This window comes from Micromys minutus (genome assembly GCF_963924665.1).
Source record: "Micromys minutus genome assembly, chromosome: 18".
Classification (NCBI taxonomy): domain Eukaryota; kingdom Metazoa; phylum Chordata; class Mammalia; order Rodentia; family Muridae; genus Micromys; species Micromys minutus.
In genome coordinates this window covers 21,232,436-21,244,777 of record NC_137953.1, presented here as the reverse complement: position 1 = coordinate 21,244,777, position 12,342 = coordinate 21,232,436, and the positions used below count along the sequence as shown (strand labels likewise).

Below are 12,342 nucleotides of genomic sequence, written 5' to 3'. Positions count from 1 at the left end.
GGTTCAGGTAGGGCAAAACAGCTTATCATACAGGGTCAACAGATGGATTGAATGCATGCATCTAGACACAAGATATCACTCCTAATGTTCTGACTCCAAATACTAAATCTTCTTACTTAGGTCCAACCTAATAAGTTTTCATCACTTCCCTACAGCCCATTAAATTATGAACTATTGAATGAATTACTCCACTGATAATGTCATTGCTTTCAGTGCTCAGAACATTCCATGTCTAGACATTAACAGCTTATTTTTAATAAACGTTTATAATTACCATTGGGAAAAAGAAAAAGAAATACTCCTGCTCACAATAGCCTAAAAATAAATACAACTAATGAATAAAACTAGCCAAGGAAAATTACAAATCTTGGAAGACAAAGATTGAGAGAGGCAATAGAACATGTAAAAGGTAAAGAAAGACCTCCCATGCATATGGGGTTAATATGGGCATCCAGATTTACTTGAACCATGTGTTGAAGATTCTGCCTTTTCTCTACTGTTCATTTTCTGCATCTTCCACAGATATCACTTGGCTGCCATTAAGTGTACTCTTGTTTGGATCTTCAGTTTTGTTTTGTTTTCTACTCATCTACTTGCCTCTGCTTGTGTCCGTACCATGGTGTTTTTATGACTATAGATACCATGTGTAGCTTGAAAGCTGGTATATTAATCCCTCCAACGCTACTATTTTTCTGAGGACTGCTGTGGGTATCTCCAGAATTTTGGTGCATGTTTGAGTCCATGTTTGTGTGATTTCGATTTTAGGACTTCTTTTTCCTGCTCCTGTGAAAAATGTGCATATTTCAATTGATTTGGGTTTGCACTCAAATTGTAAATTTTCCCTTTGGTAGGATGTTCATTTTCATACTATGAGTTCTGCTAACCCATAAGAGGTCTTTCTATCTTCCTATGGTTTCCACAGTCATTGTCTTCAGAGTTTCACAGTTTTTATTCTAGAGTTTCCATCCTTAGCAACATAGTCTGATTTCTCTAGTTTGTCATTTTCTCTGTTTTGAGAGCAGAGCTGATTGCTGATTTCTTTCCTAGAGAATATATATTTTTAAATATTTGTGATTTTAATGGTTTTAGATTTATTTATCTTGTTTATATGAGTATTTTGCATGTGTGTGTGTGTGTGCGTGTGTGTGTGTGTGTGTGTGTGTGTGTGTGTGTGTGTACCTTGTTAATTCCAGAGGCTTGCAGTGGTCAGAAGAGAGTCTTGGATTGTTGATCCTGGATTTATGGATAATTTTAAACTACCATGTGAGGGCTGAAAATTAATTGATGGCTGGGAACATGGTGGTGTAGGAAATTATCATTTTATGTGGATAGCATGTATTGTGGAAAAATATTCTATTAAAGGTCATTTTTTTTGCTCACACATGCATACTCACACATGTACACACATACAAATGCACACATATGTGTAGCATGTAATTTTATAAGTAAATGCTGAATCTGACTAGATGCTGCAAAGGTAGTCCTTCTCACCACCCACGGCTAGTTCTTAGCAGCCATCTGGCCCTAAATCCTATGGCCTGCTTGCTAAGCTAATCAAACCAGTCCTGTTTCTTATACCTTCCCAGTGTCTGGTCTTTGAAATACCAACAACACTCCTGTCTCACTCAGCTCCCTCAAAAAAACCCCAACATACTTGAGGGCACACATGAACACATAGTGGTTCATGAATTGGTGATTAAGATTTACTCAGTCAAAACTATTAGCCCAGAAGCACACAGGTCACTGCACTGCCATTGTGATTTTTTTTTGTCTACTTTGCAGGAAAAAGTGCAGCATTTACAGAAGGCGTTTGCTTCACGAGTAGATAAATCCACGCAGACTGAACTTCTAGGCTGTGATGTAAGTAGCTATATGAAAACCAGTTTTGTCTTTATTGCTTTGCAAACTTCCACAGCTTGTACATTCCACTGGAATGTTCTGCATGGCCCAAATGAATGCATTGCTTATTCACAGACAAACCCCAAACTCTTTGGAGAGTTTGGAAGGATAATTCCAGGCACCCATGGCAGACCAAGCTCCTATTATTTTGAAGCCAACATATTTAACATGTTTTCCCAAGTTAGAAAAATTTAAGGCACATGGAAACATGCAGAAGGATCCTAGGATAATTTGTTTTTAAGGAAAATGTTAATTTATTTATTAGCAATTTAATAAAGTTATTATGTTGGCAATAACCGAAGGCCAAACCTTATTTTTACACACAGGATGTGGAAAAACAAACAAAAAACCCTCCAATTCCACAAGCAAATTTACAATAATATTTTAGCTCGTGGGCTTTGGTGTAGGCAATGCAAATAATTTAATTAAAAGTAGTAATTTTTATTAATGTAAAATACTTGCTGATGGGATTTTAAAATGTATTATAACCCAATATTTTTCTAAGAAACCATTTATGATTTTGTAAAGCTCTAAATTTCGTGTTTTATTGACGTTCATGGCTTTATACTCCCTGTGTTAAACTATGAACGGGGTCTCTTACTCATTTCTCTCTATTGGGAGAATCTATTTTTATTCTTAGAAGTGATGAGTAAGAAATTACTAATTTGTTGATAAGAAATTGGATACATACTGCTTTCAGTTTTGTGAAGATTTCACAGTCATGATGATGTGTTTATATTTGCATTTAATGATAACAGTTGACATGAAAGTAGATGTCTCTCTGGTGTTACCATGGAAACCACCACAGCATTTTGAACAATGTACTACATACATACCTACTTAACTAAACAAGCAGTTTGAATTCTAACACAAATATTTTTCAAAGTGTAATTTTAGTTTGGAATTACTAAAAGCTTTTCTTTTCCTGAGAATTTTCTATATTTCTCATTTTCTAATACAATATTTATTTTAATGTTTTTCTATATACCGTGTTTAAGTATTCTGCAGATACTAATAATTTTACACCAGGATTTCTAGCACAGTTATATATGTGCTGTGCATGCTGTTAATCTTTATTATTTGAGAGAAAAATAGTTTTACAATTTTAAGATAGTTTACCATAAGTAATTCCAATTTTATCTCTTTCAAAGCACTAACCCCACCTAATATAATTTCAAATGTATGTATATATATATATAAATTCTCAACAAGTATTTTAGAGAATAATCTATGTATTCAAGTCTGACAGTCAGATATATTCAAAAAGAATTTTAAAAGCATGATCTGCTTCTAACTGTATTATTACACCATGCGTCATAGCACGGGTGCACTACAGGTTAGCTTAAAATCCAGCTACTTCAAAGCACTCAATTCATAAATGAATCACCCCTAGGAAGGTAAAACCTTTTGGTTCTTGTGAAATTTGTGAGGTACCTAGAATGTTAGGAAATTAAATGCATTTTTAATTCAAAGACAAGGAAATCACTTGTGCATTGTGACTTGATTATAGTATTTTGGGAACCTGTATTCTCACTGGCCTAGTGACCCAATATAAGCAAACAAACAAACAAAACCACCAGGACTTTTGTGCAATAGTGTAAGTTTTGAAAACCCACTGTGAACGCTGGTGAGAACCTCGATAACTGCTGCCTTCTTGAACCTTGTTTCTCTATGACAAATCATGTTTCTTCTTGGGGGGGTGAGAAACACAATTCATCATGGTACATGGTTTTCTAAATATGTGAATGTGAATTTTGAATAGGAGCCAGGTACATGGTATTTCTCTTAAAGTCCTCATTGTTCTTATCCCCCATCATATGATGAAGGTCAACCAGCCCTTGACCAGAGGCTAAGGCACAATCCTTTCTTGGTAGCAATTATTAAAGAATCCCACATCAAGTGCTTATTACAGTCTTGGAAGCTGATAACACATGACAGTGCTCGTGTTGATGAGCTCAGCATCTCCTAGTCACTCCTTATACAACAGAGTCCACAGAATCAGCAAATAAATGACTGTCTGGAGCCTTGAGGGAGTAACTATCCTTAGTACAGTACTTTCTACAACAAAACCTGGGGAAAGATGTAACTAAATAATTTAGATCCATGAGCAACAAGACAACCAGAAGACATGTGGCACACCCTCACTTCTCAAGAACAGAAAGTACCACCTATCAACTGGTTCCATATGTAAATACTGCAAGATCTTCACAGGCATTTGAATCACTAGCCTCATATTTTCTTCATAACATTTTATAAACTTGTTTTATGTTAGAACTTTATGAACACACACATATGTTTACATCTATTCATAATTTTGTTAGAGCTTTTTGGGAGAGAAGTATTTTGTAGAAACCTTGTATGTCATCCTCGGGTCTTGTGTTTCTTAACCTGGTTTGTGAAGATGTCAACCAGCAGTGGCTCCTTATGGACTAAATGTGATCATGTGCCAGATGGGCTACAAAAAGTCACACTTACCACTCAGGACAGGATGTTTGCTGCATACACTGTATAAGAAAGAAATCCTTATGAACTCAGAATGAAATATGTTAATGAGAGACCACCATAGACCAGTCTAAATGTCTTTAAAATAAACTTTTACATGAAGAAATTTTATCAGGACTCTCCAAAAGTGATAATTTATTAGTTCTCACCTGTGCTATTGATACCACCTGGAAGATAAATGGGTAGAGTTAGGAAGCAACAGGGCTTACTCTTGACATCTTCAGATTGTATCCACCACATAAATGAAGTTCTCCCTGCAGCACACAGACTTCCTGTAAATATTTTGAAGCTTGAGAGCTTCTTCAAATAATATTAAAATATTTGAGAGCAAATAGCTAAATTCAGCAGGGAAGTACTTATATATCAGTGAGAAAATTCAAGCCTTCATTGGTTTAGCATATTAGAGAAATAATTTATTTCCTTGATATGTTTTATAAAACGTAAAAGGTTGCTTTTTAATAAATATGATTGGTTTTTAAGTCTAAATTTTCATTTCAATTAATATACTAATTTCATTCAGAATAATTCACAAAACTTGTCTAGTATTAGAATTTTAAGTAAAAAAGACTTACTACTTTCATTTGAATGTATTTTAAACTTTTGTATGGAAAATGTTTATTACAATTAGATTCTTAACATATCATTTTTAAAATGTGAAATTACTAGATATTTCATTAAATATTAAGTTATGATCAGTTTATGTTACTAGTGGTTTTGATTTGACTATTTTAAAAAAGGCTGAATTGTGGAATTACTCATATTTTTTGACCAAGTTCAGACTTACACTCTAGAAAAATAACAGGAAAATTTATATTACACATGAAGACACTGAGAGAATTTCTCATTTTTCTTTCCTTTGAAATTTAAAACTTTTACTGGCTTCATTAGATTTTATTTTGGAGCTTCTACTGGAAGTTAGTGTACAAATATCTTTTAAATATATTGGATGAGATTATTCTGTCTCATTTCAGGATCATCTCTAGGTCACAGTTGATACTTAACTGTGAAACATAAATAATCTGGAAGTATTTGTTTCATTATTTGGGAGTTGATTTTCCAGTCACTTGCTTCACCCTCTAGGATTTGAGGGTCTTCAAGTTTATATAAATTTTGCCAGAGAGAAAAATTGAAAAGGATTTTTTAGGGTACAAAAGACTTTGAAATTGATAGATTCAAGGTGTTTAAAAATAAAAATGTAAAGTGATTTTATAATGTAGTCATAGAGAACTAAGAGAAAATGTTTCATAAATGTATTTATACAGAACTGGCACGGGAGCAGGAAATTTTAGAATATTCCATTAGAAAGTTTCTTAAAAGCACACCACATATATCATTAACCTTATGCACTGTAAAGTAAGAATGCAGGGAAATTATACTCTTTAGTGATGCCATGTTAAGATGGTAATTACAATTGTAAATTTATGAAGCTGAATTAGTATATAGAAAATTTATAGCAAAGAGTGTAATTTGCAGCTCAGAATACTTAGAGTCAGTTCTATAAATATCAGAATGATTTCAGATTTATCATTATTTTATGTTTATAAATGGATTTATGGATTTGGACTTAATCCATCACATTGATGGTATATCCTAATGTAGAATTATTTTCTGGAAGAAAAATAGTACAAAAACATTCATCATCATCTTTGGTTTTAAGGAAAACCTGAAACTGGATCTGTTGTTTATTTGATAGGCTAAGCTGAGACGGACGAGGAGCTCAAAATCCCTTGTTTAACAGGTCTGCTTCTGCAAAGGAGGCAGTAAAACTGCAGCTAAAACCTTCCTAACAGCTGTTTTGAGAAAGGGTCATTGTAGCCTAGGCTCAGCTGGATCTTAGTATATATTTAGTGTAAGAGGACCAAGAACTTATGGCAACACTTGTTAACAGGCCTGAGCTACCACAGCAGGACCAAAAGACTACCTTTTAGTCAATAGAGGTATTACGCATATTCACTGACTCTGAAAACAAAGTTAGTCTTCGTTCATGACAATATCAATATTACAACTGTGACTTATAAAATAGGAAACTGAAGTACATTTATATAAATTATAACATAAGGAGATATTAGTTAATGTGAGAGTGCATTTTTCATCTCTGAAAGCCTTTTCTGTCACCTTGTTTTTCACATAAACAGAATTACAGATATATTTCACATACATAGCCAAGATAATCTTAAACCTTGCCATTTTAAATATATTTAAAATTGCTATTTTACAACAAGAGTAAAATATGATTTTCTTAATGATTCTAAATAACTGAATGTCATTTAATCATATGAACATTTTGGTTCTTTTTATGTACCTTTTTTTTACAACTTTGTTTTATAAAACAGATATATGTACAGATTTTTAAAAGCATTTTGGCATAAAACTATATGAATATATTTCTGTTAGTACTTGATTTTATTAAAATATAACATCTTCACACTATACACACTACACTGCACACACACAAGCACACACACACACACTTACACTGCATGTCTCAGTAAATTTTGGAGAGCAAAATTAGAATTTCTTAAAACCTCACGGCTAGTCATATTTTCTCTTCCCTAACTATGTGGGTCTGTAATAACCCTCTGTTCCAACACAGACTTGCAGTGTAAGTGCTGCTTTGTTACAGCACATTTTCTTATTCAGTTCCTTGCTGCGGATTCAAATAAGTGGGTTTCTTTCTTTCTTAAAATTGTTTTATTTATTTGCATTTCTAATATTGTTTCCCTTCCTGGACCTCTCTGTCAGAGTTCTTTGCCCATCTCCCAGTCCCCTTTGCATCTGAGAGGGTGCTCCCCACACCTACAAGCCCTCTCATGCATCCCCTATCCACCTGATTCTTCCAGCATCCTCCCATCCCTGGGGCATTAAGTCTCTACAGGATTATTCACATCCTGTCCCACTGGAGTAAGACAAGATAGTCCTGTGCTTCATATATGCCAGGGGACAGGAACCAGTCCATGTATGTCCTTTGGTTGAAGGCTTAGTCTCTGGGAGCTCCCAGGGTACCAAGTTAGTAGATATGCTGGATTTCATATGAGGAATTTGTTTATGTGGAATTTCTTCAGACAGTACTACTTGTGTTACAGATCCTATATGTCACTATATCTTATATACCGACATATGGTACATGTGTACTTACAGGATAGGATGTACATAGGCACATTACACAATATTATATATTGATTCTGTGTTATGCATATGTCTTCAACAATTTTCCTGCCTTTACAAAACAGCGAACTATTCTACACTTCTTAGACATTATACTTCTATTCATATTTTTTAACTAGAATTTCTTGTTTAAAAATATGTGAAATATTTGCAATGTTCTTATTTGTGATCATGCGAAGTTTGAATATTAATCACAGACTAAAAGATTAGAGGAATGATCACTGTAGACTGAGGAAATCAGCTCTGTGTGTACGGCTCCATTAGTAACTCTGGTACACAAAATCTGCAACAGAACCTTGTTCTGTTTGTTTACTTTTAGGCTGTTTATTGGGCTGTTTTTCACTTGAGCAATGCATAAAGAGTTGAAGAAAACTATTTTGTACTTGTTCAAAAGAAGGAAGAATGCAATTTTATGTCAACATTTCATTCTTTCCTTTTATATACCAAAATAAATATTGTTTGTAAATGCTAATAACACATTTTGACATAAAATTACAAACAGTAGAGTTTCATGTCAACTTATATTTTTTTACTTATGTATTTATACATTTAATATCATCATTTAAAATTTAATTTTGTTTTGTTATTTGCCATTCATTTATTTTTGTTTTTTTTCTTTTCAAGGCCCTGTGGAATCCTACATGCACTGGAGGTTTATTTAAACCAGTATATATTTCAAACTAGATTTAATATTCATTTGACCACGAATAATTCATCACTGATCTTGACGTTAAATGTTGGTAAAATCAATTTTTCTATGAATCCTGTTATCTATCTTGCAGAATGGGTAATACAGAAATCATTTCATCCTAAGCACTGTATACTTTTACATTTCTAAACAATTGCCACAAAATATTGATAAAGATTCAATAGACATAGGTTTTCTTTTACTTATTGTATTTTTATAAAAACCATATACTTTTATTTGAAAATAATGTCTATATACAAATTCTTAAGATGTAATATTCCACCTGGCAGTAAACATTGTTTGATCATCCTCCTTATCCATATCATTTGAGTTACATTTTTGTTGATAAAATTTGTTCTTATTTATGTTACATTAGTTGTGCAACAGATAGATTTGAAATGAAGCCTTTGTTATCCCATCTTAGTGGGATAGTTCCCAAGGATGAGCTGGATTATTTGTAACCTCTTCTTATCTAGTTAACAATAGGAGGTGATACTGGGTAACTTCAAATGCAACAAGTGAGCTCAGCCTTTATCTAACCACAGAATGTAATATAAAAACAGAAGCAAATTATGTTCTTAAAAAGCAGATAAACAAACTTAGATACTGATCATACAGTGAAGGAAGTTTACTGAATGCATGTGGTATAAGAAGAGGCCTTACCTGATCTAAACCTCTGTGGCTCCCTTTCTCTTGCCTTCCTATAATAGCCTCATTTTGTCAAACTGCATAGTGTCCAAAAGGCACTCATGAAAGGCACAGTTTATTGCAAGGATCATTCAGTGTTGTTGGCAGGATTTTGTCCAGTAGAAGAACCATAGGGCTCTGGCGAGAAGAGCAGGTCTTAATGAGCTGCTACCATTTGTCAAGACACAATTATCAACAGTAATGTATAGAGATATGCCATTAAATTATTTGGATCTTTATGTATATATGAATGACCAAATGCTGGGTGCAAACTATGGTGTTAAATAAAACTATAAATATATTTATTTACACTTGAATATTGTATGTGCTCTTATTTAACTTTATCTCTTTTAGCATTATTCTAGGACCCAACATATTAAAACACTTTTGTTTCTTCTAAGGTTTTATTGAGTTTATTCTCTTTTATTCTTTTAGATGGTTGAAATCTTTCTTTATAAACAAGGTAATATGTCATTCAGTTTTGTAAAGCATTCCCATCATATTCATTTTTTTTGTCGATTTTAATGGTCAGAATATTTGTGAGAGTAATTTAATTAAAGACACAGTAAAGTGATAAGGGAGACAAAATCTGGAGGTTAATTACTCCAGTTGGTTTATAATAAAAAGCACTTTTGATTTCCTCAAAAGCCATGAAGAATCAGCTGCCAATGCAGAGGAAACAGGCCATCTTCCTCAGAGGTACAGCTTCAGGATTGCCCTTTATTTAATTAATTAATTGTCGTATCAATTCATATCTCAAATGTGGCCCTATATGACTCCACTCTCAGCATGCTTTCCCCACTCTACTCCCTTTAGCCTCTGAGAGGGTGAGTCCCAGCATAACCCCTCTTTGGGATACCAAGTCTTTACATCCTCTTCCCCTGAGGCTAAGCAAGTCCTCCTCTTCCAGGAGCCTCAGAACAGCCTGTGTAAACTCATATGTGGCTTAATCTCCGTGAGCTTCCAGGGCTCTAGATTAGTTGACACTGTTACGGGGTTGCCATCCCGTTCAGTTCCTTTAATCGTTCACTCGACTCTTCCATAGGAGTCTATGACCTCAGTCTAATATTGGCTGTATCTGCATCTGACTCCTTCAGCTGTTCATTGGGCCTCTCAGAGGACAGCCTGTCTACAAGCACAACATAACCTCAGTAATAGTGTCAGGGTTTGTTGCCACCTATGGGATCAATCCTAAAGTGTGCCAGTCACAGGCAAGACATTCATTGAGTCTATGATCTTTTTTTTTTTTTTTTTTTTTTTTTTGAATATTTTTCTTTACTTACTTTTCAAATGTTATACCCTTTCCAGGATTCCCCTCTGGAATCCCCCTATCATATCCCCTCTCCACCTGCCTCTATGGGAGTGTCCCAACACCCGCCACTCCCTCCCATCTCCCCACCCTGGCATTCCCCTACACTGGGGTACTGAGCCTCCACAGGGACAAGGACATTTCCTCTCCTTGATGTCTAATAAGACCAACTCTGCTACATTTGCCACTGGAGCCATGGGTCCCTCCATGTGTAGTCTTTGGTTGGTAGTTTAGTCTCTGGGAGCTCTGGGAGACCTGAGAGGCCTGGTTGGTTGATATTGCTATTTTTCCTGTGGGGTTGAAAACCCCTCCAGCTCCTTCTGTCCTTTTTCTAACTCTTCCATTGAGGACCCTGTTCTCAGTACAATCCCTGCATTTCCTTTAATCAAGAACAATTTGGAGGGGGGTGGTCAAAAATTTGAAGGTGGATTGGTGTTATTTTTTATTTCCTCTCTGGAGGTCCTGTCTAACTGGAGGTTGCCTTTTCAGGTTCCATCTCCTTACTCTTAGGCATTTTGGCTAAAGTAACCCATATTGAGTGCAGGGTGTCTCCCCTATCCCAAGTTTCTTGGAATTTCTAATGGTTCCTCCCACTACCTGCAGCAGCATATTTCCATTCATTCTCCTAGGCTGCTCTTCTGTCTCCCTCAAAAACATATTATGCCCCCATCCCCTCCCCCTCCCTCTTTCACCCAATCCCTCTCTCCCTTTGCCTCCCACGATTATTTTGATCTCCCTTCTAAGTGTGCTTGAAGCATGCTCACTTGTGTTCAACTTCTTAGAGTCCTTGGACGAATCACCCTTTAATAACAGCAGACAGTTAATTTTATGATCTTGATACTTCCCCTGACTCCTCACTACCGCTCTTTCTCTTCATCTTTTTTATCATTACCACATATATAACAGTATGCCCACAAATCACTGCTTTCAATTTCAAAAATATAAAACTGTAAGAAGAAAGTATTTTCAGAATTTTCCCCTGTTTACTGTAGAGGGTGATTTTTTTAATATCACTCTATTCAACTTTTTATTTAACTATAACATTAGTGTTTTGCAAGTTTTCCTCAATAGCATAATCCATACATAAAACCTAATGGGTATGTTAGTTCTGTAAAATGTATTAATTGTATTGAAATAATTATCTGCATTTCGTGGAGTACACACTAAGGCTAATAATTATTTTCAACAGCAGGTATGGCGTTTGTGTGAGTGCTGCTGGTTGTGTGTCAACCGTATTTATTGATTAATAAAAACAGTATGCCTTAAAATTTACTTACATATTAAATACAATATGTATCCATATTTATCCTAGAAACATAGGAAAGTATGGATTAACAAATATGCCTATCACATTGTGTTTTGTACTTAATTTTTCTTATGGGTTTCTATAAATAGAATTCTATCCTATTTTAATTTTACATGTATAAGCCTTTTCCAAGGGTTACTTGTGACATGTTCCTCTAATACAGTAATTGTCATCACACTGTAGTATGCTGGTATATTATAAAACAAAATAGCCGGTTTCTCTGTCAGGTTCAGGCACTGGGTTCTCAGAGAATGCAGAGGTTGGAAGAAAGAATTGGGTGGGGATAGGTGTTGGAGAAGAAGATACTCCTAATCTGCAGATGAGGGAAGAGAGGTGTGGGATACTATATAAGGTGTTTAGAGGTGGGGATGAAACAGGAAAATTGGATTTAGGAAAGAGAAGGAATAAAGATCTGCATGTTATCACATCTACTTCTCTGGTTAGAATGGCTGTGAGTGTCTAGAGAATGCCCACTGGAGCTGGGGACCGGGATAACATGATGATTCCGGAAAAGAAAGTCTGGAGGAAAAGATCTTTGTGATCCTCTGGAAAAGGAGGCAGCGGAAGAGGCAAGGCTACGACAGATGTTGGCTAAAGCTGGAAATGAGTCTAGGGACTGGATTTGGAGGTGAGGAGGGAGCAGAGAGTAGCTATAGCTCACCTACCTTTTTTTTTTTTTTTTTTTTGGTTGGGTCTTGAAGTGTTCTTAAAGAATGTCTGCTGGTGTTTGAGTTTGTGATAATAGGAGGTGTAAGGAGGAAGGTTGGAAAAAAAGGGCTGAGTGAT

The 12,342-nt window shown here is 35.2% G+C and overlaps 1 protein-coding gene across 1 annotated transcript in view; it reads left to right on the top strand.

The window, feature by feature from the left end:
* The window catches only part of CCSER1 (coiled-coil serine rich protein 1), a gene marked incomplete at both ends in the record, with an annotated part of 925,644 nt that overhangs the window by 435,534 nt on the left and 477,768 nt on the right, over positions 1-12,342 (top strand). The window contains 1 exon segment of the mRNA XM_080931819.1: positions 1,783-1,860. Within this exon segment, the coding sequence (XP_080787945.1) occupies positions 1,783-1,860 (78 nt within the window).